Genomic DNA, 26,324 nt, shown 5'->3' with positions numbered 1-26,324 from the left:
AGAAGGTAAAATGTCAGAGTCAAAGATCAGTCACTTGAAGAAATATGAACTGTGAGCACAGAATATACACTGGAAAGGTAAAACAAACCCTCCATATGAAAAGAAAGGTGAGTTGACTGCAGCAACAGAAGATTATTATGAGTTTAATAATGCCTGCATGTGGGAAAGACGTCCTTTGGTTAGGTTCATGTAGACACACCTGCATGACAGTGAAAACAAACACCAGCACGTGTGCACACACCAATAACACACCCAGAGACGACTCGACAAGTCAAGTCTTGCTTCAAGTACCCAAACCTGCAATACTTGTTATGATGGTTATAGAATACCACTGGGCGGTGGTGTAGTTTGGTGACTGCCCAAGCAGAAGACGATATCCAAAAAGGAATCTACGTAATTGACTTTATGAATCCCACAGTATGTTTGCAATGACGTGAGCCTCCCTCCATTCAAGGCAACACCTACAAGGTTTCCTAAATTCTTTGAAAACACAACACACCATAACAGACTGAATACAATGGGAGCACTATAGCCAAACTGGCTTAAATGAAAAACAGATAATGAGACTTTGACCATGGATTGAAGAGAAACATTTGTCAAAATAATAAACTGTACAGAATCAGTGGAACAAAGCACAACTTTGAACTGCTCTTCACGTACAAAATGTTGCAGAGATCCTCCAGACAACAGTATCTGCTAGGCCTGTTACACTTTGCTGTTGCTAGCATACTGCATGTGTAAAGAAGGTGTCCTCATCATGACATCATCTAATTAAAGATGTGTCTCTAAGAAAAAATGCTTAAAATGAGCGGCCCTGAGGGATTGATTAAGTACATTGTGTCTTGGTCGTGTGTTCTTGTGTGCTTTTGAACTTTCATGGAGGAGATTAGCAACACCCTTTAATCACACTCACCCAGTGTTGTGCAATGCAAGGCACCGTGGAAACAAATGGGGTCAGCCCTTAGCTTAAGGGTAGTGACCAGATTTTCAAAATGTGGAGCAGGGATTGCATTTTTAACCTTGAGGTTATAATTATTTCTACATTGTGAATTTCTAGCGGTCCTTTTCTTACTCACTGCACAATGAGAAATACTGTATGTGGCTTTACCCTCCATGTGGCTAGAATCCTTCTGGCATGAGCAATGAGAGTAAACAAGGATAAACAATCCCTTAATATTACATTGGTTTATCCCGAGATACCAGGAGGAGGCCATTCAAGAGCAAATATATTTTTAAAAGGAAATTAAAATAGAATATGTCAGGATTGTAAATATTAGCATATGTATGTATATTTATGGAATGAGAATGCTGACAGAGGTGGTTATTCATAAAGATGATTAAGTTCAAGTTGTACTAAAGGACAGCTTTTGTGAGGACCTTTGTGGTGAGTTTTCCCTATGAGAGGAGCAAATATGTTTCTACTTTCTGTCTCACTTAATGTTTTAGCAGATGGAAACTTAATAGAAAACATCTCACAGACAGGCACTAACATGACTTTATCTATTCTTATCCTGTTCCTCTTTAAAACGGTTGCTAAACATGGTAAACCCCTCACTGTGTTATCAATACTCGAGGGACATGCTCTCATAAATTCTTTTTTTCAGGGGGGAGGAATACTGGAATACTTTTTCTCATGCCAGCTCACGATTAGAGTTGTAGTGAATTTCCTCATTCTGTACGGATGGACATAGTTTAAATACTAGTCATAAGCCTTGGCAGCCAAAGTGGCATTTTAACTAGTTATCATATTGAAGGGTCAGAATGCAAAGATAAAAGAGATCAGCGAAGTAGGTAAGATCCAAAAAAACTGGTTGAATAAATCACAACATGGAACGTGCGGTTGCTGCCACAACAACAAAACGTTAAACCTGGAGTTTCCCAAATAGAGAGTATAGGAAATAGGTTGTTTCTGGGAAATGAGCATCATGTATCCCCACACCCAGATATTATATTACAGGATAACAGTCACAGGAAACTGTATCTTGAATAATCCCATTGTACCTTTCCTATGTCATGCTTCCTTATCAGAGTGACCTGTAATTTAACCTTCTTCAACCGGGCTCTGGGTGAGGGGGTACAATCATTCCACACACAAACCCTCTAAGCATGAGTCAGTGAGTGAATAATAGTTAAGGGACTTGAGTGACTTAACCTCTTTTAATAGCTCTTTGAGAGTCTGTAGCCTGTAGGTCATAAGAGCAGTGCTGAGTAGGCTAAAAGCCTCAAAATTAGCCTGAACCCTATACTTATCCCAACAGTATCCAATTTATGGCAGACAGTCAAGATGCCAGCGAGACAGTGTGACTGGCTTTATCTTTAATGTTATCTTAAGCACAACAAGTCCTCCTAGTCTATTTGCCTTGTTTATGTATTTGTCTGTTACAGTAATCAAGAACACAGAAACCCAGGTCCGGATGTTTCTTTGGAAAGTAACTCAGGTAATGTCGGGAAAGCTCTGAAACTATTTGGCCTTCCCTGGGAGTATGGCGAGTCCCATAAGTCAGAGAGCAGGTATCTTTCTAAGATCATAAAATCCTCATCTACCAGACCTACAGACGACAGGGTTAGCTCTTATTGCATTGCCAGGCTGCATATAGGAACATCTGGGATGGACCTGAACTGTGTTTTCTTTCTGTATGTGAGACAAAGAGACAACACATGTACCCTTTAAACAAGCACAGCTTTTGGCAGCCTTCTCTGTTTAAACAACTGCATGGTGTGGAATAATGTGGGTGTGCTCATAAAAAACCCCACAAAGAAGGAACAAGGTGTGTGCTCACTAGCAGTCAAAGTATTTCACAAACGAAGCAGCAGATTGGTTTTGCTATCAGATCCTCTTTGATGGCTTCTCCAACGTGCACTGACAGAAATTATATGCCAGTCTTGCCAAATGGGAAACTACAGGCATCATGCCAACTTGTTGTTAAGTTTCTTTTAAAATGTCCCACTGTCAGCTTACTTCCTGCAAACACACCTCACATGAAAAATACCCTGCCAGGCACAGGCACAGGCCCAGACACAGCAACATACATGGCACCACAGACATAAACTTAGACAGATACCCAAACCAGGAGCACCTACACACACTCAACTCGCCTCCACTTCCACAGTCAGAGCTCAGAGACACAAAGCAGCTCTCTGTTCCTCCTGCTCCTCCTAAGCTTTCCCCTTTACTCCCCGTCTGTGCGTGCCATCTGACATGGAAGGAGGGGGCGAGAGGGCGAAAAGACGAGAATATCTGCAACAAACAAAACAAAACCTACATCCCGTTTGCCTTTAACTGCACTTCTGCGGGATTTCCAAAGGTTACACTTTTTCTCTCAGAATTGTGCATTTCCGACGAAGAAGCAAAAGTGAACGGTGAAGACTGTGCCGGCGTAACCGACACAGACTCTAAAAGAGAATATCAAATCGATACAGTTTGAGGGAGTATCTGTATGTGAGACGTAGATCTCACAATATTCTCCCGGAGGGGGTATGCTATCCTCTACTTGAACTCACCAGCATCAACTAGAAATACTGCTCTACTTCTGCGTGCATGCGTTTTCCCTACAGATGTCCACAGGGTTGTTTGTGTTCAATAATCTGATTGTGTGTGTGTTTACGTACACGCGCATTGCAAACGCAAGGCCCTGATTGCTAAAGCATGACTGAATTGAGTTAAAATGAAAGCAGTAATGGAGCTAATGAGGATCACTATGTCTGCAGAAAGGGGATCTAGCATCTGACACAAGCCTACCACACACACGGGCATCAAACGCTTCTGGAGTTTCCAAGCACTCAATTGCTTTCCATCATTAACCCAGAAACTACAGATAAACTCTGCTTTGCTACAGCAGCACCAGATTCTGTTAATAAGAGGGAAGGGATAGAAATGCGGATGGTTGTTAAAAAGCAGCAGTTTTGTCCAAACAAGTCAGCTCTGCCCACCAAAAACACAAGCTCCCAAAGTGGAGTTGAAGCCAACCTCAGAGGCGAGAGTAGCGGATATGCGGCTATGCTAGAGAGACCAGGTGGCTCAGTGGAGGTACGCCAACTGGCATGGTTGGCAAGTCTGGGTGGGCGAGTATGAAGTTGCTAGGTAGGACTGCACATGTGGAGGGACCGGCGCCACCTGGGGAGCCTGGTGCAAGTCCAAAAAGACGTTAGCGGCGTGTAGTACAAGTACGGCGCAATGCAAGCCTGCAGAACCGGCTCATTTGGAAGATCTCACAGAAAGAGGGACTGACTGGACCAACACATATGTAGTGCCATTACATTTCAGGCACACAAGTAGGAAATACATTTTCTTAGTGAGCAGGATAAACCAGAGGCTGCTGTGCCACCTCTGAGCTGCTACACGGACGAGTTTACGAGAAACAGAAATCCTTCAGCACAGTCAGTAACACCTCGACCTGCTTCCTTTCCAAAAAGAAGTGTGAGAGTGTGCGTACAGTAAGTGCATACTTGCAGGCCTGTACTTCTACAGTACGGAGCATTCCTAAGCCATGAGGATCAGCATTGTTCTGGTTATTCAAGGCAAATACCAGAGTTATTACACACTCCAAGTGACACTCACAATCTCAGTGTTGAAATCATACATCAATAAATTACAAATATACCACTTGCTTTCAACAAAGTTATGGCAATAATGGAGCAATTCCGACACCATTTCTAAGTAATCCAATAGCACACAGGCTGTCGTTTGAGCATGATTAGTTGCTATGTTTTCTAGACAAGAGCCTGAAGGTGGAGAGGAAAAATATACAGCAGAATTCACAACAGTTTGTCTTTCGTCTACACTGTAGTTTTAACCCTGCTGAACTGACCCAGTTTGACGATTACACCTCACGCAGGCCTTAGCACATTAACCACACTGTTCCTCGCCTCATGGCAAAACAAAACAAAAGAGTCTTGACCCCCAAATGTCAAGCTACAAGGTGAGAAAATGACAGAGCATCCCTGAGGCATGCACATCAATCAGACACCAGCTGAGGCATTTCAAAAGTGTTTCAATTATGAAGCCAACAGTGAAACCAACTACTGAAGGATTTTGGCCAAAGCGGCAAAGGATGCAATATTCAAGGCCTGGTTGTTTATCCACAACTTAAATATTACTCCCAGGGAAATAACCACAGATACTGTTGCAATATAAATTATGATTTACAGCGTGTAGAAATGTCTAAAAGTTTGCCCCACAACCACACATTCCAAATTGTCTATCTTGATTTATATTCATCATCTTTTCCATAGCTGTGGTTTGAGAGACATGCTAATATTCAGTTTGATGTTTTTTCCTTCGGCGATACACAATAATTCACACTGCCGACCAGTTTCTACAAGCCTGTTAGATCTCTGTTGCAACTTTTATGTTCTGGCATGTTCTCTCCTGCAGTGGCAGAAATAGGCAAAGAAAGAAAACAACAATACAATTAAACTTTCTTTATGGATCTAGCTTTGATCAATTTGTTCAATTGGCTTGACCATTCATTTGATACAACATGCTTTGTCAAAGTTGCTGAACTCTTTGCTTTCTTTGAATACTTCTGATCACCTCCACTAATAAGCTCTGTGTGCCAGAGAGTCATGCAAACTTTCCTTGTCGATAGGAGCGCTGGGAAACTGTGCATGGTAGCGCTAATCCATAGGACTCATTCCCTAAGGGATGTTTATTCAACCCCTTGTGTCCCTGCTACTCATAAAACTAACATGAAGATGTATAGGAATAACTCCGCAGAATCCAGACAGGAAGTGGGCACATTGATAGTCATCTCTGAAAGAGCCTCGATCATCACCTCCTAATAGCATTTTGCAACAACAGACAGCCATCACTTTATCAATTAAGAGGCCCTTCAAGAGCTGCAAGTCAAAACAAATACACATTTTGAAACCGCCGGAGATTTTTGTAAAATGTCAGTGTTGCAAGATAGTTTCTTAAGAAAGGAAACAAAAACTCAAGTCGAAAAGAAGAGTTAACATTCGAAAGAAAGAAAAACTTAATTCAAGAGACAATATTCGTACGTTTTGAAGAACAGAAACAGTTTTGAGTTCCTTCTTTCCCTTTCTATGCTGACCACAGTTAAACGATAGACACTGGTGCTTTTTTGTGGGATTCTTTAAAAAGAAAATTGCATAATGTGGCGAAAAAATATGTAGACTTTGTCATATGTCAAACTAAGACTCCCCTCTTATGGCATTACCCCCTTGTCCATCATCTCTTTCATTCTTAATATTGAGTGTAAAGACCAGTAAGAGGTAAAAGCTGAGGAGAACTTTGCCCCCGTTATCTGGACAGACTCCTTCGTGATGCAAAAAGTGATTTTGGAAGTGTATATAGGCATTAGAAGTGTCCGTCGAAAAATAAGACAGATCTGACCTATACAATTGGAGCTAGAAAAAAGACAATGGCTGGCGAGGGAGTAGGTCTTGTTGATATATGATTGCGTCACCCACCTCCTTTACCCTTTACAAGTGACAGGTCCCTCCCTAAAGGGCAAGTCTCTCAGGAGTGCAACTTGCTAAAAGTCTCCCCATTAAAGTGGCTCTTGAACACTGTGACCTTCTCTAACCATCTGCGATTGTTCCTAAGGGAAGAGGCTGCATGACGTTGGCTTGCGGCCTCTGATTTCTGGACACATTTCACGAGTCATTCGGTACTCTCTTTCTGACTGGTTCTCCATTTGGCGGGTCTTATTCTCACTTCACCTTGGTCTCTCATGCTCTGTCTCAAATGTTTATTCTATTTTTACAGACACTGTGCCACAGCCTTTCCATCTATGAAGAAATCAAGTCCAGTGGAAAAATACTGCCTAAGAGCAGGCACGTCTCAACCTACTCTTATCTTTGACATAGAAAAGGCTGCTTTACACTTGAAAATACCCAAAACCTAATTTTAGAAAAGGACTGCAATGGAATGCAGGGCCAAGTTCAATCCATATAGCGTAGGTTGATACTTTCCTTTTGAGAGCCCTCAATAAGGTGTTGCCTGACCCATATTCCTTCTTCATGTTTTTTCTCCCTCCTCCTCCACCTCCTATATTTTGGTGCCAAACTTTGCTGAGTGGCGGGACAGCTGCAGGCTCTTACATTCTCCGCTCCTTCTCTTCATCCGCTCATCCTTCGTCTTCCTCTGTTCACATCCTTATCCTCCTCCTATCCTGGGCTTCAGGCTCAGAGCCCAGTCAGCTCTGATCCTCTCTTCTTACACTCAAGATGCAAAATCTTAATCTTGCTTCCTCTCCCCCTGTTTTATCTCCCGAGGGTAAAACCCTTTCAAACTATAAAATGTCCAGAAGTAATCCTTATTAATGTAAACTCAACGGCCACACAGAGAGAGGTCATACAACCTAAAGACATCTACATATACACCGCTATGTTTTTATAATAACTTGCCATCCATCCTGCAACGGTTTTCTTTGTTGGGGTGGTCAAAAGATACAAGAGTACATTTATGCTGGATAGATTGTTAAGCACTGAACAAAATGCGACATCTGTGATTGGACTATCAAGTGAAATTGCCTTGAATGACTCCTGAAGACTGTGAAAATGGGATGTCTGCCTGCAGTCTTTTAAAGCAGTGGTTCTCAAATGGGGGTACGCGGACCCCTAGGGGTACGTTGGAGTACTGCAGGGGGTACGTGAGATTTATTGTTATGTTAATGAAAAAAAAAAAAATGTTGAGCAGTGTGGGTTTTATATTAACAGAGTTACACATATTTCAAAACGTGAAGTGTAATAACTGCAGTGGCCTTCCTGTCACTGAGAATAACAAAGATCCTCAGTGAAGCACAAGCCCATGTTTCTCACTATATTGTAAGGCAAGGCAAGGCAAGGCAAGTTTATTTATAGAGCACTTTTCAACGCAAGGCAATTCAAAGTGCTTTACAAAAAAAAAAAAAATGAAAGACATTAAGCATTAAAAAAGAAAAGCTAATCAAATAAACATTAAGAAAAAAATACATGGATAAAAGTTACAGTGCAGTCTAAAATATAAATAGTTCAATTAAACATTACAAGAAAAAGTACATGGATAAAAGTTACAGTGCAGTTTAAGATATGAATAGTTCAAATAAAAGCAGCGACAAAAAGAAAAGTCTTCAGCCTGGATTTAAAAGTAGTCAGAGTTGCAGCGGACCTGCAGGTTTCTGGGAGTTTGTTCCAGATATTTGGAGCATAATAACTGAACGCTGCTTTACCATGTTTAGTTCTGACTCTGGGGACAGAAAGCTGACCAGTCCCTGAAGACCTGAGAGATCTGGATGGTTCATAGTTTAGCAGGAGGTCAGAAATGTATTTTGGGCCTAAACCATTCAGTGCTTTATAAACCAGCAGCAGTATTTTGAAATCTATTCTTTGACACACAGGAAGCCAGTGTAAAGACTTCAGAACAGGAGTGATGTGATCCACTTTCTTAGTGTTAGTGAGGACTCGAGCAGTGGCGTTCTGAATCAGCTGCAGCTTTCTAATAGATTTTTTAGTGAGACCTGTGAAGACACCATTGCAGTAGTCGAGTCTACTGAAGATAAAGGCATGGACAAGTTTTTCCAAATCCTGCTGTGACATTAGTCTTTTAATCCTAGATATGTTCTTTAGGTGATAGTAGGCTGATTTAGTAACTGTTTTAATGTGACTGTTGAAACTCAGGTCAGAGTCCATGACTACACCTAGATTTCTGGCTTTATCTGTTGGTTTGAACATTGCACACTGAAGCTCAGCGCTAACTTTTAAACGTTCTGACTTGGCTTCAAAAACCATTACCTCAGTTTTATCTTTGTTTAATTGGAGAAAATTCTGACACATCCAGTCATTGATTTGTTCAATGCACTTACTCAGTGTTTGAATTGGAGCATAGTCTCCTGGTGAAATTGTTACGTACATTTGTGTGTCATCTGCATAGCTATGGTAACTTATTTTGTTGTTCTTCATTATCTGAGCCAGTGGTAGCATGTAGATGTTAAAGAGAAGAGGTCCCAAGATGGAGCCTTGAGGAACCCCACATGTCATATTTGTCAACTCAGATGTGTATTTACCGATAGAAACAAAGTTGTTTCTGTCCTTTAAGTAGGATTTAAACCAATTTAGAACTGTTTCCGAAAGTCCCACCCAGTTTTCCAGTCGGTCCAGTAATATGCTGTGGTCAACAGCGTCAAACGCAGCACTGAGATCTAATAATACTAACACTGAAGTTCTGCCACTGTCTGTGTTTAAGTGGATGTCGTTAAAGACCTAAGTACAACTTATTAAAAAGATCAGTTCAATGCAACTAATGTCGTCTCAGTGTTATTGCATGATGTTAAAATTGGTTTTCCATGAATTTAGTGATGGATTGTAAATATTTGAAACGTAGCATTTAAGTGTTTCTCAGTTACAAGGTTGTGCAGCACTGTGCTGTACCTCTTTATATAGGCATTTTCTTCCCTAACAAATTGTTTTTGTGCTGATCACGGGGTACATGGCTGAATTTATTTTCAAAGGGGGTACATTATTGAAAAAAGTTTGAGAATCACTGTTTTAAAGGATGGGCACAATAAATCAGCTATTCATCTTAGCCATACCTGTCAACCCAAACAAAACCACATGGCTACTTCGAACCGAAGAGGCCTCCTATTTAACTAGAACACCAGTAATGACAGACATAAATATATGAGCAGAGAACATTAGATTTTGACAGGGGCTAAAATAAGAAAGGCTGAGGTAAAGTGATATCAGCGGAAGCAAAATCTTTGAAGGGAGAACTGAATCCTTTTTTCCTCAGGCAGTTCTATTATATGTGTGATGCTTAACTGCCTCATTTGACTTAGGATGGACATTCTTTCAAGCAGATCAATGTTGTAGAGCCTGCCTTTTAAGAACAAGTGGGGTTTTCTGTATTTAAATGTTTTAGAAATGGTTACAAATACCAAGTGTCAGTATAATTCACTATAAATAAGTCATAGAGTAATTATGAAGTTAGCATAACACTCAACTCTTGCATTTGTGGACCTATTGGATAGTGTTCTGCTTGAAGCTTGAAGGCCCTCTGTAGCAACACCAGCAACATTCCTTTAGACATTTGTTTGCAGCATGGCAACCAAAGGGGTGCCCCACTACCCTACATCCTTGTGAAAGACCCTTATACCCCCCCCCCAAAGATCCCCAGAACACCACAGCATTCATATTCAGAAAGGCATACTGGCTTTGGGGAAAGTCTTAAACCTTAGCACACATTCATGTTTGTTCCGCTACAGTTGTTTCTAGCCAAGTTGTTGGCTAACACTGTGGAAATAAATTACACTGTGCAAAGATCTGGGACTAAACCAATAATAAGAATTTAGGAGACACTATTAACAAAAAAATGCAATCTGTCCAAAGCGATGTTGTCCATTTGCAGTTTTCTCAAAACAAGTTTTTTTATTGTGTGCATGCAGTTTTACCATGTCAAGCTCCTGGGAGACTCGTCTTTTGCGAAGCTCCTCCATGCGGTCACTGACGTCACTGAAGCAGGTGTTGTAGTACTCAGAGTACTCCTGGGCAAGGTCATCTATGTTGCCCAAAGAACCATCCTGCAGAGAGGAAGAGAGAGGGAAGGGTTTAGGCAGGGATCTATGACTACTTGTTTTTGTCAAAAAAACTTAAATATTTCATAAACACTAATGAAGTCCTAAAAATGCAATCGTTCAGTCTTTCACGCAGGCTCTACACTTTAGAGCAGATTCCAGTAAAAAGTAAGTGCACTGTGTGATAAACACATCCCCCTCTATCCCTCCATTTACAGCACACATTTTAAAACCGCTGTCACATACACTTACAATTAGTGGCATATAAGAAGTACCTACAGGCTTGCATTTGGTTAAAAGTGGCATGGCTTGGGGTTGGCACAGGGATACAGACATCATTACTCATAAACACACATGTATATAAGTGTGTGCTTTTTCCAATTCACCAATCTACTCCTACACTCCATACAAACAGAGAAAATCTTAAAATACCCCTCAATTGAAGGTCTAGATATTTTCAGTAGTTCCTTCTTATCAAGTTCCATTCAGTGTCTTTGGCCAGCTGTGAATTGATCCTTGGTTTTGTCTTTATCGAGGCGTATATCAAGCATGCCCTTTAACTCCTCAGACATTCATTGAACTCTAAACCAAACACACTTTTCCGGTCAGCTATAGTTTAGATCAGCACAGTTCCTGTCTTTGTGTGGAGAACATGTGTTTAGGATTGGAGAGGAAGCTGTGCTCCAAACATTAAAGATCTTACCTAACCGAACACATTTTGGATATAATGTTAAGACTGGCCTCCGGGTACTAATGGAAACATGAATATCAAATTTAAACCTAGGTTCTATGAAAATATTTCTGAAAATCAAAACGTTTAACACAAGGGGCTTAAATCATTAAGAAGGATCACAAAGTTAACTGAGGTCAGTCTGGTTTGTGACTTAAGTAAAACAAATGGTCCTGGATATAGTAGATGCCGTTATCCAGCTAGTTAGTTATTTTTCATCAGACCAAAACATTCTGAAAAGTTGATTTATTTGTCAATGTAAGTCCTTAAGAAGAAGCTTCTCTTTTGGACAATGTGGGGGAGAATACCAACTCTCACCTCTTACTTTGGTAAAGATGTAGGAGATTCTGGCAGTGATGGTAAACTGTTGAATATTCATTAGTGTTGATCTAATCTGTGCCAGGCAGACAGCTAGCATTGAGTCACTGTGCAGGGTCCGAACAGTGTCTCTCAGTCTCTGTCCCTCTCAAGCAGACCCCCTATCTGGGTGCCAGGCCACAAATGAATGGATCACTGTGAGTGTGAGTGCCACACACACAGACAAACATGGGCAAAGGCCCCTGTGAACAACATTAGCATGCACACACACACATGCAGGAGATTTAAAAAACATTGGACCAAAACAAACTGAGGAAGACCGATCATAAACAACACAGCTCAGTGATGGGGTTATGAAAAGGCACTTTCAGATGCACTGAACACAATATCACTCACAGACACACATGTTATGTCTCAAAAGCCTCGTTTGGCTGGCTGTGACCTTGCTTCCCACACACAATTGCTTGAGAAGCTCTGTTTCTGGCCAGACATATGGTTTGAGATGACTGAGATTCCCAGTGGGAGCATTCCCTGAGCGGACACATGCTATCCCCTCCATTCCTCACATCGACTGAAAGCATGCCGTCATAACAAAACTCAAAATGTTCTAATCACTGTACACAACCATTGTGCTGAGCTTTTTGCCACATCCGGAACATAAGAATGATTGAGTCCTAGGATAACGACAACTCTTGATTGACTCTCCAGTTGATTTTAAATATTAGTTCGGTCATAGAAGCAGAATTACAGTATTTAATCAAACGTACCATTTTTCTGGCCCCACTACCGAGAGGATATTGAGCCCTTAGCTATGGACAGGTAGAGATGCATGTATCTAGCTGATCTTATATTAATGTGCCCCTGTACTTGCATGCATCCTTGCGTGCAAACATTACTAGTGTCTGTACATAACTGGGATTCCTCTAGTTCTCCAGTGACATGAGCACATGGGGGTTCAACACAGCTGACCCTCAAACCCCATCTCCACACAACCACCTTGTAAAGTGATACGGCATATGCACAGTTTCGTATCCACTACGAGACGTCACGTGAACACAAGTCCAGAGAGTGAAAATGCCTCGGGGAGAATCGGCGAGGGGAATGAGTTAAGAAAGGAAAACAAACGATTAACTCAGGACGTTGGATTGACTGCGAGTGTCAGAAGATGAGTGATAGTTTCTCCCACTCATTAGAGAGAATCTGTCAACATGGAAGAGCATGGAGGGATCTGACAGGGCTCCACACATCAAGTTTGGAAATGTGGGCAGGTGGGTGGGAGGGGAGGCTGGACAAGGGATGATTTGTGGGTTACTCACTAAGGGCAGCTGTAGGGTGAGAAGAGAATAAAATATCTGGAGTTATGGAAGAAATATGTCTGCACCTCTAACTGATTGTAAGGATAAGTATTAAACCGCCCACAAATGATCTGATCTTGGAAGAATATGGGTCTCTGTGTCAGCATATAAAGCTACAAAATAACTGTTTAAAGCAATATTCAATTTAAACATTATTTAATATTATAAATTAAATGTTCATGGAGGTACAGTATGTATGAAATGGAGGCTAACACTAGTTCAGCTGATGTAACTGCTTCTCCACCCTGGATGTGAGCGAGGCCAACTCCCAGTTTGACTCGAACAATAGCAACAATAGTTATACAGAAAAACAACACCAAAGCAAATATGTGAGTGAGTTTATGTGTATTTACAGTAAAGAGTGTGCGTGTGTCATTTACCGCTCAAATCAAATATAATTGTATAATTGTATAATATTGGCTACTCTCAATTTGCAGCGAAAATTGGTCAGACTGAACAAACCTGTGCTGCATGTCAATTATGTTCCTACTGCTGAAGAAAACATACATCATATTCTGTGCAAAAGCTGTAATAACACTCACTTAGTGTCTGCCATGCCTTCGACCACCAAAAGACAAATGACTGGTATTGCACCACAGTCGATGAATATTTCAGAAATGTGTGGTATGAAGCTATAACCAAGATTTTTTTACACAATATTCATTTAAGATTGCGTTGTAGGAATGGATAAGATTAGCAATATATAAACATAGTTCTTCCCCCGTCTCATATGGAAAACAAATAATAGTTAGCTTCAGAATGTGTTTACAAATGACAGCATGGTTGCCCATATTAGAACGCAAACAGCATGAAAACCCAGTACCCTCCGCTGACTTAATCAATTAGCCACAACATTCCTGGCATTCTAAACTACCACAAGTATCTCTTTGGACATTCAGTAAGTCAGTGATCAGTTCAATACAAGAGATAGTGCTGTTTCTAGCATAGACATCATGTTCAGCAGTTTATGATGCAATGACATGACATACCACATTTCCCCCCAACAAATCTCAGTTAGGTAGCAAGTTGTTCCTTTGTTTGTTCTAAACAAAAACATTTACAATAATCTGAGTTCCACAACTGAGGTGACAATTTCATCAGGACATAGCGCCTGAAAGGCACTACACTAAAGCAATCTCACAAGTCATTCGAAAATGCCACAGCCAGCATGCAAAGCACTGATAACTTAGATCTCTCTGCGTGCTAAGGGATCCATGCCACAGCGCACAGCTAATTCCACAATCAAGTTAGAGTCAATTGACGTTTTCCACATCATGTTAGATGATTCAAGGTCTCTTTCAAAGAAAGTACTTGTTTATTATGAGCAAAGACAACTACATGCCAAAAGGCTAAAGGCCACATTGGTTCTGGTCTATCCTTTGGCCACACATTCCTGAATGTGTTCAACGGTAGAGAACATGGTATTAACCATTGTTACAGTGCTGGCCTGTAACAATGAGCGGGCCGCACGTCTGACGTAATGTTTGAACCTCAGTCGTATGATCACTTTCACCAGCCACATACAGCTCAAGACAGGTGTGGCAGGTTTAAATTACCAAGACCGTGTTTTATTATGTTGCCTTGGACTTGTGTTACATTAAAAAGTGAACAAAAAGGAATCCTGAGTCATGGATACATCAGTTTAAACCCAACCCGCTGAGAGATCTCCTGTCCAACAGTCCCCAAACAACTCATTATGAACGCAATAATAAGTTACTCATTCTTTACTCCACCCATCCCTCTATCCATCTACTTCCAGTTTCCTTTACTACTATTGGTGCCGCTGTACTGTTAACTATTCATATAAAACATAACTGACTGAAAGAGAAATATAAAGAAAAGCTGACATGATAAATGTGGAAAAACTTAGAAAGAAAGCATAACCCACATGAGTTTGGAAAATGATTGGATGAAGCCTACTAGTCTGTAATGGAGAATTACTCAAACAGAGCTAGTAGAGGTCTGACTAAAAGATAAAGTGCAGGGCATGGTAGCCAAAGGGGAATGACTGTCGAGGAAGGTAAGGGCAGGGGGCAGGGCTCACCCCCTTTAGAGGGCTTCCTGAGGATATCCGTGGCTCGGGCAGAACAGTGCTCTGCCATCCCAAAAGAGGAAACCTGTCAGATCTGTGTGTGACCTCAATAAGGAGATCAGTCAGAGAGGAGGAGTGAGCTGAGTCGGCCTGGGCAACAATAGACCAAATTAAGCCATGATAGACTGTGTTAGAACATTATTGGCAAAGATATAAAGTGGCCTAGCTAACCGCAGATTGGCACAGAGAACTGGAGCATATGCTGCCACTCTGTATGAAGTGCTATGTGGGAGGAGGCACATAGAGATCACCTCATCCAACCATATGTTTCCCAGACACAATCAATATTCATGTCTCGAGAGCAGTATCCAATCCTTAGGTGTACAGCTGAAGCACAGTGTAGTACATAATAAGTGTTTTCTAAATGGACAAACTCCCACCCACGCTGTGTGAAACTCTCTACGAACAGAGAAGGATTGCCTTCAGGCAAGTACAATATTTTCACAAGGCTCAAGATGACCTTTCAAGATAAAACTGGATGAGCATTTTCTTATAGAGAAAGAGGAAGTAATCAAGTTCATAAAGTCCGTACAGATTCACACCTCAAAACACATTATGCTGATACAGAATGTTCTGTTTCCAGTCAGGCAGTTTTAATGTGGCTCGTATAACATTCATTAAAGAACGTTCTGGCCTGAGGAAAAACCTGTCATTTCTCCAGAAGTGAGGTGGGTTTGAAGCACATTCAGACATCTGTAAATCCAACCACTTAGAACAGCTATAGCTCCTGCGCAACTCTGTCATAAACTGGCTTTGACTCTTAATTAGATAAAGTGCCATTTACTCGGCTACAACCACATATAAATTACTGGCTCACTTAGGTATTCTTATTAAAAACCGTCCACAACAGGCTGCTCTTTATGGTTACACAGCAGCCCGTTGGATTTTCATGGCAAAAGTTATTTCGAAGGCGGAAATGTACTAACTCCGTGCTGATAGTTGTTGTAATGCTTATTAAGTGTTTAAGAGTAGTTATTGAGTTTGGCATGTGTGTTGAAACATGATCACTAGATTATAGTAAGCATGTTGACCAGATCTTTATCAGTGTGGATGTCTATCTGTATGTATGCAGGCCTGTTCTCCACGTGAGGGGAGCCAAGACCAGACACACTGGCAACAGTAAGTTAAAGATGGTCAACAGGCTTGGGGCAATTCCAAATGTAAAGGGCTTTCCTATATAGGTTCCCAGGCAAAACAAAAGCCATTGAAATTCATAGAGCTATAGAAACATATACAGCAAATCTATTTTCATTTGAGATAAATAGTTCCCATTGTGCTCAGAATATTTATCACTTGTGCTTGAAAATAGGAGCCTGAGCGCATTATTCAAAAAAATAAAGCTCATTATTTAGAGGGAAATTTAAGAGACTTCAGTTTTTGTGACTTTTTATTTTCATAAATAATGCCTGCAAGGTGCTATCAATTCAAGCAACTTATCACCACCTATCCATTGACTTTCGGAGAAAAGCAACCAACATGAAATCATTCATTATTATGGTTGTCAACCAGTTAGTTCTAGGTTTCATACTTTCACACTTCTAATCTTTCCAGAATAGTTTTGTAGGAAAATAAGACGGTCACAGCTATCCAAGCCCAGCAAGGACTCAATAAATGAACACGATCCGCGATACCGTACCCAGAACAAGATTTGAACAAAAGATGAGGTCAGAGATTTGGAAACAGTATGAGATTTGCTATGGCTGCTGGCTGATGAAACCCCTTCAGATGAGTGCTGCAGGATGTTTATTGGAAGGATAGTTAGAGACGTTAAGTGAATGGTAATTGGTTATTCGGCAAGATAGTTAGATGCTTAATAATGATGTTAATTTGTTAATGAACTCCAGCCGTGTTGGAAAAGATAAGGATGCATTCATCTATATTCTTGAACCAGTAAAAGCTTAAACATCCTCATGAATGATGGGATTGACCATAAAATAATAGGGAAGGATTTATGTGACAAATGTAAATAAAAGAGTAAAAAGTGTGTTGTTGTGTCTGTGTGTCTGTGTGTTTTTCAGCTCAAGGGGAAGTTTGTCAAAGATGAGCACAGCCTTGCAGACATTTGCCTCAAGAGCAATACATCTGGATAAATTGCCCGAGCCAGGGGTGTCAGAGGGCAGGAAAGCCTCCCCCTCCTACATGGACACACACAGACACACAACGCTAGCATTTAAACACCATTCACATCTTCAGGGCCAGACTAAACCCAATTAACACCTCTTTTCTTGAAAAAGACTTGAAGTGCTGCATCACTTTTGTTTGGGAGATCAATCAGACCCCATGGCCTGTGTAATCCAGACTGCTTTGGTGGCCAAACTAAAGAGCATGTTTACAATATACAGCATCTCCAAAGTTACAAGCATTTAAGGCACAAACATTTATGGAGAGGTAAATCTCTCTGGACTGGGTACTCAACATCTGGTAAACAAGTGTAGCTGAAACTGTGCGAGTAATCAAACTTAACTTAAATGATTCATATGCAAAAAAAAGTTTGTCTAATTTCCCCCAAAAAGCCTAAGCATATGCATGGGATTTCAGAGACTTTGAGGTGAATTTCAGCGCAAAGCATCTCTAACAATCAGCTTGTAGTTTGATACTGCTATCAACAGGTGTACAAAACAGACAACACATCTCCTCAGCTCGAGGTCACTGCAAGACCTCGTGTCTAACGTGGAGAGAAAGATAGCAGCAAAACTGAACTGACCTTCGTTCAATTGAAATCAAAGTAGCATGGCAGTACTAGAATACTCAACCGCTAGATATAATCATATCAGTAATCAAAACAAAAAACACACGCATTCAAAGGGTTAATCTTGCAATCTGTAACATACCATATTCTCACTCAATTCCTGTTTGCATTGAGATCCAACCGACTCAACAGTACGAATTCGTCTCTTGCAGCCTCCAACTAAACCACTTGAGTCCCACAGCACATGTAGAGTGCCGCTGCTCAGACTCGGACCTATAAGCACTCTGCTGAGATTTGTTTTGATGCGTGATTTGCATGCACCGACCAGTTGGCTACACAATCGATCATTCGGCAAATCAGTGTCAACTTTGAGGGCCAGGGTGAAAACTCTCAGTTACTTGTGAGTCTGTGGTGCCAGTCTATGATCCTAACACCCCTCCCCCTAAAACTTACCAGCATCCCCATAACGTCCGTCCACAGTTGGGAAAAACTGTCGGACGGAGCAGCGCTTTCTGCCCGCGGCTCCTCGGAGGCTGCACCGGGCCCCTGATCAGCTTCCATGTTGCGGAAAAATGTTGTGTTCAATCGGACCGATCTGGTGCAAAGCTTCAATCCAAGCCCTCAGGCAGGGGCCAGAACACCACAAATAAACAAAATGCCAAGGCTGCTCCTAAAGAAAGTTGCCCTTGACGCACCGGTGAAATGCTCCAGCATTGCTTGGCAGGATCCAAAGTTTAGTGCGTAAATTGGGTCCTGACATGTTTACCAAACTCCTCAACAACTTGAGGGCGATTAATTCAAGTAATAAAAGAGCGAAAAGGGAAAGAATGGCGGCCTTGAGAGGACCCACAACAGGTCACTCGTTTGAAAACTTCCGTGCGGGGTGTTCCCTCCTTCACAGTCGGCACTGCACGGTTCCGTGCCCGGGCACAAACAAAACCGCACACCGGGTGGAGTAATCTTCCAACTTCGCGAAAAGTTTCCAGAAAGTTAATGGAATCCTTAGACAAGTGACAACAAACTGTCTAAACTAGTAGAGCGAGCACACATAAGCTTATTTCCATAACAAAAATCGAGTGAGCGAACGCCCGAAGCACACAGCAAATCCTCCAAACACTGCGCCTCCCCCCTCTCTCTCTCTCTCCCTCACTCACACTCCTCCCAACAAAACATTACATCAGAAAAAAAACACTTGTCCCGTGTCAGAAGCACAATGGTCAGGAATTCCATCAAACCACTGATGAATGATTACTATTCCAGCAAGTCAAGTTATTCATGTCGTGGTTTATAACAATGTGACGGCATTGCTTTTGTTTTACCCGTTAACATAATACTTCTGTGACTTTTTCAAATGTCTGCTGTAGCCTACTCATTGGCATCATAACTTCATAAGTGACCAAATCCTAATTATGCTTTTGTATGTCCTTTGTGCCTTAAATGATTGTTTTAAAATGGTGGGTTTATTTAAGCTGAGAGCAGTATATATATGCTCTAAAAGCCATTACAGGTGTACAGTTTTTTCAACAGCCCAGAAAAACTTTTTATCTCATGCTGACAGGGCTTTCCACCAATACGTCTCTCCAGCCAGCGTTGAATAGGGACTGTGAACAAAGCACATTCTCCACTCAATTGTGTGAAAAACAAAAAAGCCCATGGGAAAAATGCTTTTTAAAGCGGGAAGCGTACTGTGTCCTAAGCCTGGCATAAATCTGGGTGAAATGCTGAACAATAAAACTAAAAACATGAAACTTTGACTGTGCGTAACAACCTAATTTAAGTTACTTTGGTCTCCACTGATTGCCACACATAACAAAAAGCAGTTGGTATCTAATGTAACAGCAACGTCCTCTGTGCCGCAGAACTAATTTGATTATGTAAGATGAAGAGACACACGTTATGTACAAGCATGAAATTGTGCAGCTCTCCCGTCTGATCCGTTGTTTGTTACGCTCTGCCAGCAGGCTGCTCTTTTGTAATGAAGAAGTCCTGAGAGTCTCTCTGATTCCCCCTGTTGTCGTCAGAACTGCAACAGCTGCCAGATCTCGTGACAGATGGATGAGAGAGAGACGGAGAGTAAGATTGAACGTTTTAAATCACAGCTCCAGACTCTGTGCTCACTGTTCCGTGGTTTCAAGCCAATCTAAAATGCTGTTTCACCTGCTGTTTACCAGCTTAGGCTACACCACATCATGCAATGAGAAAATACATCTCAAGATTTCATAACTGAAGGTAAAATAACAGACCGGGAAAAACAGTACGCACACATTCCTTTCCATAACTATCTAAAAGGTGATCGGTTACACAATAATCCCCAAAGCTACAGTTTCATCTACAGTGAGGTGAAATGTGATATGAGGCCCATTGTGGATTATGCAGGGTGTGAAAGGTCATCTTCACATTTTTGCGGCACAGCACGTGATCAATATGGGAATGCTTATATTTCATGTTTTTATAAAGAAAATAATAATGCGAAATGTAGATTATTAGAATGTTTATGTTGACCGTCTAAATGTAGCATGGTTAAACTGGCTATGTTGTGTTAAGCTGGCACAGAACACAAACAACCGAGCTGGTGGGAATGTCATTTAAACACTTTGTCCTTGGAAAGACATTAGATGAAAAGTGATAATATTTTCACAATTTAACATCTGGGGAACATAAATCAGTGTACTAAATGTTTGGGCAATACATGTAATACTTATCAAGATATTCCAATACAAATGGAAATGTCAGGGGATGACCAAAGTCAGTAGAATGTATCCTCTGGGGACCATGACCACCCACAAAGTAGTTGTTGATATATTTCAGTCCAGTTTAGAGTGGTACACCAATCCACCTTTCATCTGAACACTCCTATTTGTTGGCACTGAATGTCATTTATATACAATATCATGGTTCAAAGTGTGTGTAGGTGAAGACTACCAGGTCTTGGATGAGCAGCAGTCGCTCAACAGTATCCCGCCGCTAACAATCTAAACACCAAAATAAAACAGCTCGCACAAGGACAGCTTTGTTGGCTAGCGGTTGGCCTACACAGGGGTCTGCCCTGCCGACCCAGCATCTGTAACCTCCGGGCGACAGCAGCAGAAGTTGTAGGATAGTAAGAGTGTGTGTAAGTGTCCATGTTCCATTTACGTCATTGCTCACCAGTGACCCTCTGTTTCTAAATAGTGATGACCATGATGTGGGTTTTAAGTCACAACACTGATCCTCCCCCTCCTTCTAGCTAAAAAAGGGATGTTTGATGTCCCCCTCACTTACACACACATACATACCCTCCCACCACAAAGACTCTTCCAGCCAAGACCCCCCTTAACCAAATACAAGACAGTGCGACCCCACCTGGAGCAGCTCAAACAGAGGGGTCAAGCTGTACTAATGAGGAGAGCAGGGAGCCCGTGGACTCACAGCACACTCATCAAACACTGCTGCTAAGCGACTAGATGCCAGTTTTACCCTTCTCTCTTTACCCCCCCTCCCCATCAAGGTGTCATGTTGCGAGACGAGAGGAAAGAAAAATCACTTGTTAATTATTTCCCCATAAGCTAATTACTAATGTATTGGATGTTGGAGAGTCATCTCCTTTAATCGACTCTTTTGAAAAGAACATTTGGTCAGGAACGAGGCCAACACCTGCAAACAATTCACAGTGCCTATACATCTTGTCCTAAAAGCAGGATGTAAACTTATTTCATTCTCATAATATATAGCGGGTTATTTCATGAAAAGATGATGTCATGAATATAAATTGCTAGCATACGTTAACTTAACGATATTAAAAGCCTGAGGACTTGGACTACATTCTGATGGATGTCAATTATGAAAGTTATTTTGACAATGCCTTTCATCTATCCTCTTTCATTTCTTCTTCAATCTATTATTAATAGATTCGTGTTTTTCTTTCTCCTGTGCTTATCTGGGGTCCTGTGGGATGGGAGGAAAATTACCCCATGGAAAACCTCTATAGTAGACGTGAGAGAGGATTTGTCTTTTTGGATGCTGAAGCTATTCAAGTGTGTGAATTCTGACTGACATTCTTTGCATAATATATCAGTTAAAAACAAGCTTCACAAATTAAAGTCGGGTCAAGTATCGGCAATGACCAAATGTACAGGACTATGTATAGGAAGAAATCATCTATACAGTAACAGGTCAGAACAATACTAAATCTCAAGGATGGAAATGTGTTTCTTACCGGTATTTCTACAGACTTAAGGCGCTGCACAGACTGTTACATCCCTTTGAGTCCTTTCATTAGCCACTTGAACACTCCCATGGGTTTAAGAAATGTTAAAGACTCTGTTTAAGTTCCGTTGAGATGGTGGATTTCCTATAGACACACTTGCACTGGATTACATTATGTGAGTGTTTCATATCTACTGTAGATGACTCAGCAAGATTAACAGAAAAGTGGGCAGTGTGTCTGAACACACTCATAGGGGTAATGATGCGAGGTAAGAGAAGAGAATAGAGAGGAGGAGCAGACAGAAGATAAAGCTCATGAAGCAGATAGAGAGTAGTTGTTACAGTAGTAGCAAACAGATCCAAAATATATTCTGATGATATTTCTAACCATGAGTTAGGACCAACATGTGGCATAAAGAGGAGGAAAGAGACAGTGGAGACCCAAAGACTGAGGAGAAAAGGAGAGAGAGATAGTAAAAGAATGCAGATTACGTTAAAGCAAAGCAGGAGCTGGACCTCCCCTGATAGTGAGAGTGACCTTTCCTGCAGGTCAGTGACCCCATGCCTTAAAAATAGGCCCTGGGGGAGTCAGGAACCGTGCTGCCAGGGGTGATCCACAACATGGTGGACCGACATCAAACGCACCACCAACACACTTGAGGAATGTTAAAGGTGACCACACAAGACTAACTTATACATGAATACTAGTAAAATAACTGAGTTTAATATGCATATGACCTAAAAGATATTTGTAGACTTTCATTTTTAGAGTCGTAAGTATACTAATGAAAATATAGGTCGCAATAGACTCCTCACGTTGAACATAAAAGGATGTAATCACTATTATTTTACCCTGAATAACACATCTTATTCTATCTCACACCTTTGTCTTACCTCATGTTTTATACATCTTTTTTTAAATCAGCATATCAAGGTTTATACGCCGAGCTTAATTGGATCGAATGTCCTGAACTCTTATCTCTTAGCGTGCCTTCACTTGGTGATTAATTGGGATCAAGATTTTCACATCACTAATTCCGCTTAGTCGATGGGTCAGAGGCGTTGCAGTCCCCAGGCATTTTCCATGAACCAATCTGGATGTGTGCAGTTGTTATTCTTTTTTATAGGTGTGTGCATGTATTTGTGTTTATGTGTATTCCAATGTGCAAGAAAAAGTGTGTGTGTGTGTGTGTGTGTGTGTGATGAGTAGGCGGACGGGCCAGCCCCACGGTGCTTCACACGCCACTGAGTCTTGTGTGGGAGTTATCACACAAACCCAATTAGCATGACAACTAATTACTGTTGCCTCGGTCCCCTCCCCCAGCTAAGCAACTCATTACATTAAATCAACACACTGGTCTTCCTACTGAAAACAATGCTTCCAGGGAGTCATAATGAAAAGGCTGCCGCTTGCTGTTTGTGTTTTCGAGGTATTACTTTTCATAGGGTGGTCACTTGAGTCTTTTGAAAGCTGGAGAAACTTCACATATCAACACTGGAATGTCCTTGGGCTACAGGGAGAGAAAGAGAGAAGAAAAGGGAAGACAACTGAGAGAATGTGAGATAATCTGTTATGTAGTCAGGGAGAACACGGGGGAAAACAAATGGACACAGAACAATCTGCTGACACCACTGTAACTCAGACCAAACATTTTCAATAGAATTGTTCACATTCTTCATGTTGCATTAAAGGGAATTAGACATTTAATTCTAAGGGTTGGCGTGTTGGCTGGCTTCCTCTCAATTGCGCACCAAATAACGAGAGCATTTCAAGTTTGTATATACAGTTTATACTAAATTCTAAAATTCTATTGATCCTCCCACACACCGGCATTTCCGAGTAGGATTTACAAAAAGTAATCCATGCTTTATTAATATAGTGGTAATTGCAGTTCCCTTTCATGTGCTCTGTGTATAAAACAGACTATGTTTAAACAAAGCATATTTCTGCTAAGCCCTGGATCCCCAGATTCTCCATGCAGTGTTCGCCTCCGTGGCCATGTGGTAGGCGATTGTGTTACACTATTGTGTGTGTGAACTGAGATTCCAGGGCGTTTTAATCATGCGCGACTGAAAGGACAGATGTTGTTTTGGATGTAAGCGAGCTTCCAAAGGTATGAGCACTGTGTGAGAGGCCTGTGTCCTTTAACACAGTGTTGTTGAGCTTAGTGCATGTGTGGAGGCAGCAATGTGCATTTGAAAGCTTGATGACATGCTTGAAACTAACAAAAACAGGGTATAAAGTGCACATTTGTTTGTTTGTTTGTCTGTCCACATGTGCAGACAGTTGAGATGTGGTGGCCTCGCTGTGAGGGGACGTCATGAGACTGGGCTGGCAGCTGTGTTGGAGTCAGGGTGGCAGTGCCAGGCTGACAGCTAAGCTCCAGTGTGTCATACAGTCCACAGCTCATCTCACTCTGTGTTCTCTGGGAGCTCTGCAGCAGTACTGTAGTACAGTTCATAATACTGCAAAAGCAAAGTATTTCCAATAATAGACTGTACTACTAAAATAACATTTACTCCAGAAAGACCCCCGAGAACCTAGATTTTGAAGTAAATATAATTTGTTTTGGATTGTTTGATTGAATACTGTGGCAACCTTTAGTAAAATGAGTAAAATGACCTAAAGCTGTAGCTGAAATGTGTTAAAAAAGGAGGCTTGACAGCTACTTCATTGCAACACAGCTATATATTATTGGTTACAGGTTGTCCCACGCTGATACCAACGCGACCAGATTTGTTGTTTATTTGTTCCCTTTGCATGTCCTCAGAGTCCAAGCGAGGGAGTCTTTAAATACAAAAAAATACCAATAAATCACGGAATGTACCTTGAATCTCAAAAACAACCCTGAGATTTCCCATCTGTTTGTTCCAAGGAGACAAACAGTTTAGATAGCTTTGACATAAGTCGCCTGCTTATCAGAAGCTTTCCCAAGGGTGTGTGTTTGCCTTCTTTTCTTCCACTTTTCAAACCTCTTTAAAGTGTTGCTTCCCCTCTCTGTGAATACTTTTAAGTTCCTCAAGAATGGGGCAGTAAAATGGGACATCGTGGTGCCCCCTGCTGTTGTCTAATATACTTACAAACCAGAGCTCACAGGGCCCTACTGCCTATGCACGACACTGAACTGAACAGTAAACCCACTTGCACATCCTGTTATGGCAAGTCAGCCGCGCTGCCATATGTTAGCCTCTGAGCTAGATACAGTAAAAGGAGCTCGGCCTGGATGTTATTAATGGCCATGTGTTCTATGAACACATAATTATCCCCTGCAGTTTCATCCCAATCAGTTCTCCGTTTTAGAGTACTTGCTTCAAATGTATAGAGACAATTACATGCGCACACACACACACACACACAAACAAACAGGGAAAAAACAGGTATGCACAATCATGCTTGCACACTCATAATGCAGACTTAGAGCAGCTTTGTAGAGTTCCAGTGCTAACAAGACAGTAGCCAGTGGGGTTTGATGTGATTGAATGGCTCCCTTTCTGCTGGGTTTCTCTGCCTATACACGCTCATCAGTTTTTAACCCGTTAAACCCCAAGCCTGTTTTTCAGGCCTCAGGCTCGAAAATGACATTCCCAGAACAAATTGCCATAACTTCACTTCTAAAAAGGGGTACATTAATAATCTTTTTTCTCAAAGCAATGATAAACCTGTGAGTTCGATGTAGAAAAGTCAGAATCAATATTGAATTGATTTATTTTAAAGTAAATTCAGATTGAACATAGTAAAACAATTTAAATGATAGTGTCCGTCCAAAAATAGTGCTCTAATTAGACCCTCCAGAAAAACGCGGGCAAAAATACTTGATTATGCGATCAAACATGCGGGGTTTATGTGATTTTATGCGGTGAAATTGCGGGAAGTTGCGAAATATACGGAAAGTTGCTAAATATGCGGAACAAATCAATATTGGGCTGTCTTATTTATTTATTCTCTCTCACACACAACCTGCCACTAATGTTAAACCCCTTTACCATTCAATTAAACACATTCAATGTTTATTTATTGTAAAAGCAATTGGGATTATTTAATTACACACACACACACACACACACACACACACACACACACACACACACACACACACACACACTTCTCCGCATCATTCCGTTTTCATTTACTTGTTCGTTATCTGACCAGCTTCAATCTTGTAGGCTACTCACCTCGTTTCTTTTAGCCCTCGAAAGGGTTTTGGAGGTCGATGCCTCGGTGAACGTGAGTTGTTTGGCTTTCTTGTCCGCAGCAGCAGAAAGCATTTTCGAATGTTAGAATGAATCAAAGTGGGTCGTCACCGTCGATTTTCTCTTATGCTCCAACACACAGTTGCACGGGGTGCAGAATAGTTTCCCCCCACTTTCGTGCAAGACATCGGGGTACTGCTTTGCCCGGTCTTTAGCAGAAATGTTCGTCGGTAAATGAGATGGATTCGAT

At 41.3% G+C, this 26,324-nt stretch overlaps 1 protein-coding gene across 5 annotated transcripts in view; it reads right to left on the bottom strand.

Annotated features, from left to right (window-relative positions):
- The window catches only part of sash1a (SAM and SH3 domain containing 1a), a 180,557-nt gene that overhangs the window by 32,703 nt on the left and 121,530 nt on the right, over window positions 1–26,324 (bottom strand). For 3 of the 5 annotated variants that reach the window (XM_034075680.2, XM_034075681.2, XM_034075685.2), the window contains exon 2: window positions 10,392–10,520. In XM_034075680.2, the coding sequence (XP_033931571.1) occupies window positions 10,392–10,520 (129 nt within the window). Of the gene's footprint in view, window positions 1–10,391; window positions 10,521–17,840; window positions 17,918–18,151; window positions 18,816–26,324 lie in introns of those variants that run through there. The other 2 variants (XM_034075683.1, XM_034075684.1) reach the window with 2 other exon arrangements.

This window comes from Pseudochaenichthys georgianus, chromosome 24 (assembly GCF_902827115.2).
Source record: "Pseudochaenichthys georgianus chromosome 24, fPseGeo1.2, whole genome shotgun sequence".
Taxonomy (NCBI): domain Eukaryota; kingdom Metazoa; phylum Chordata; class Actinopteri; order Perciformes; family Channichthyidae; genus Pseudochaenichthys; species Pseudochaenichthys georgianus.
The sequence above is the reverse complement of the archived record's forward strand: the minus strand, read 5'-3'. Positions and strand labels throughout refer to the sequence as shown.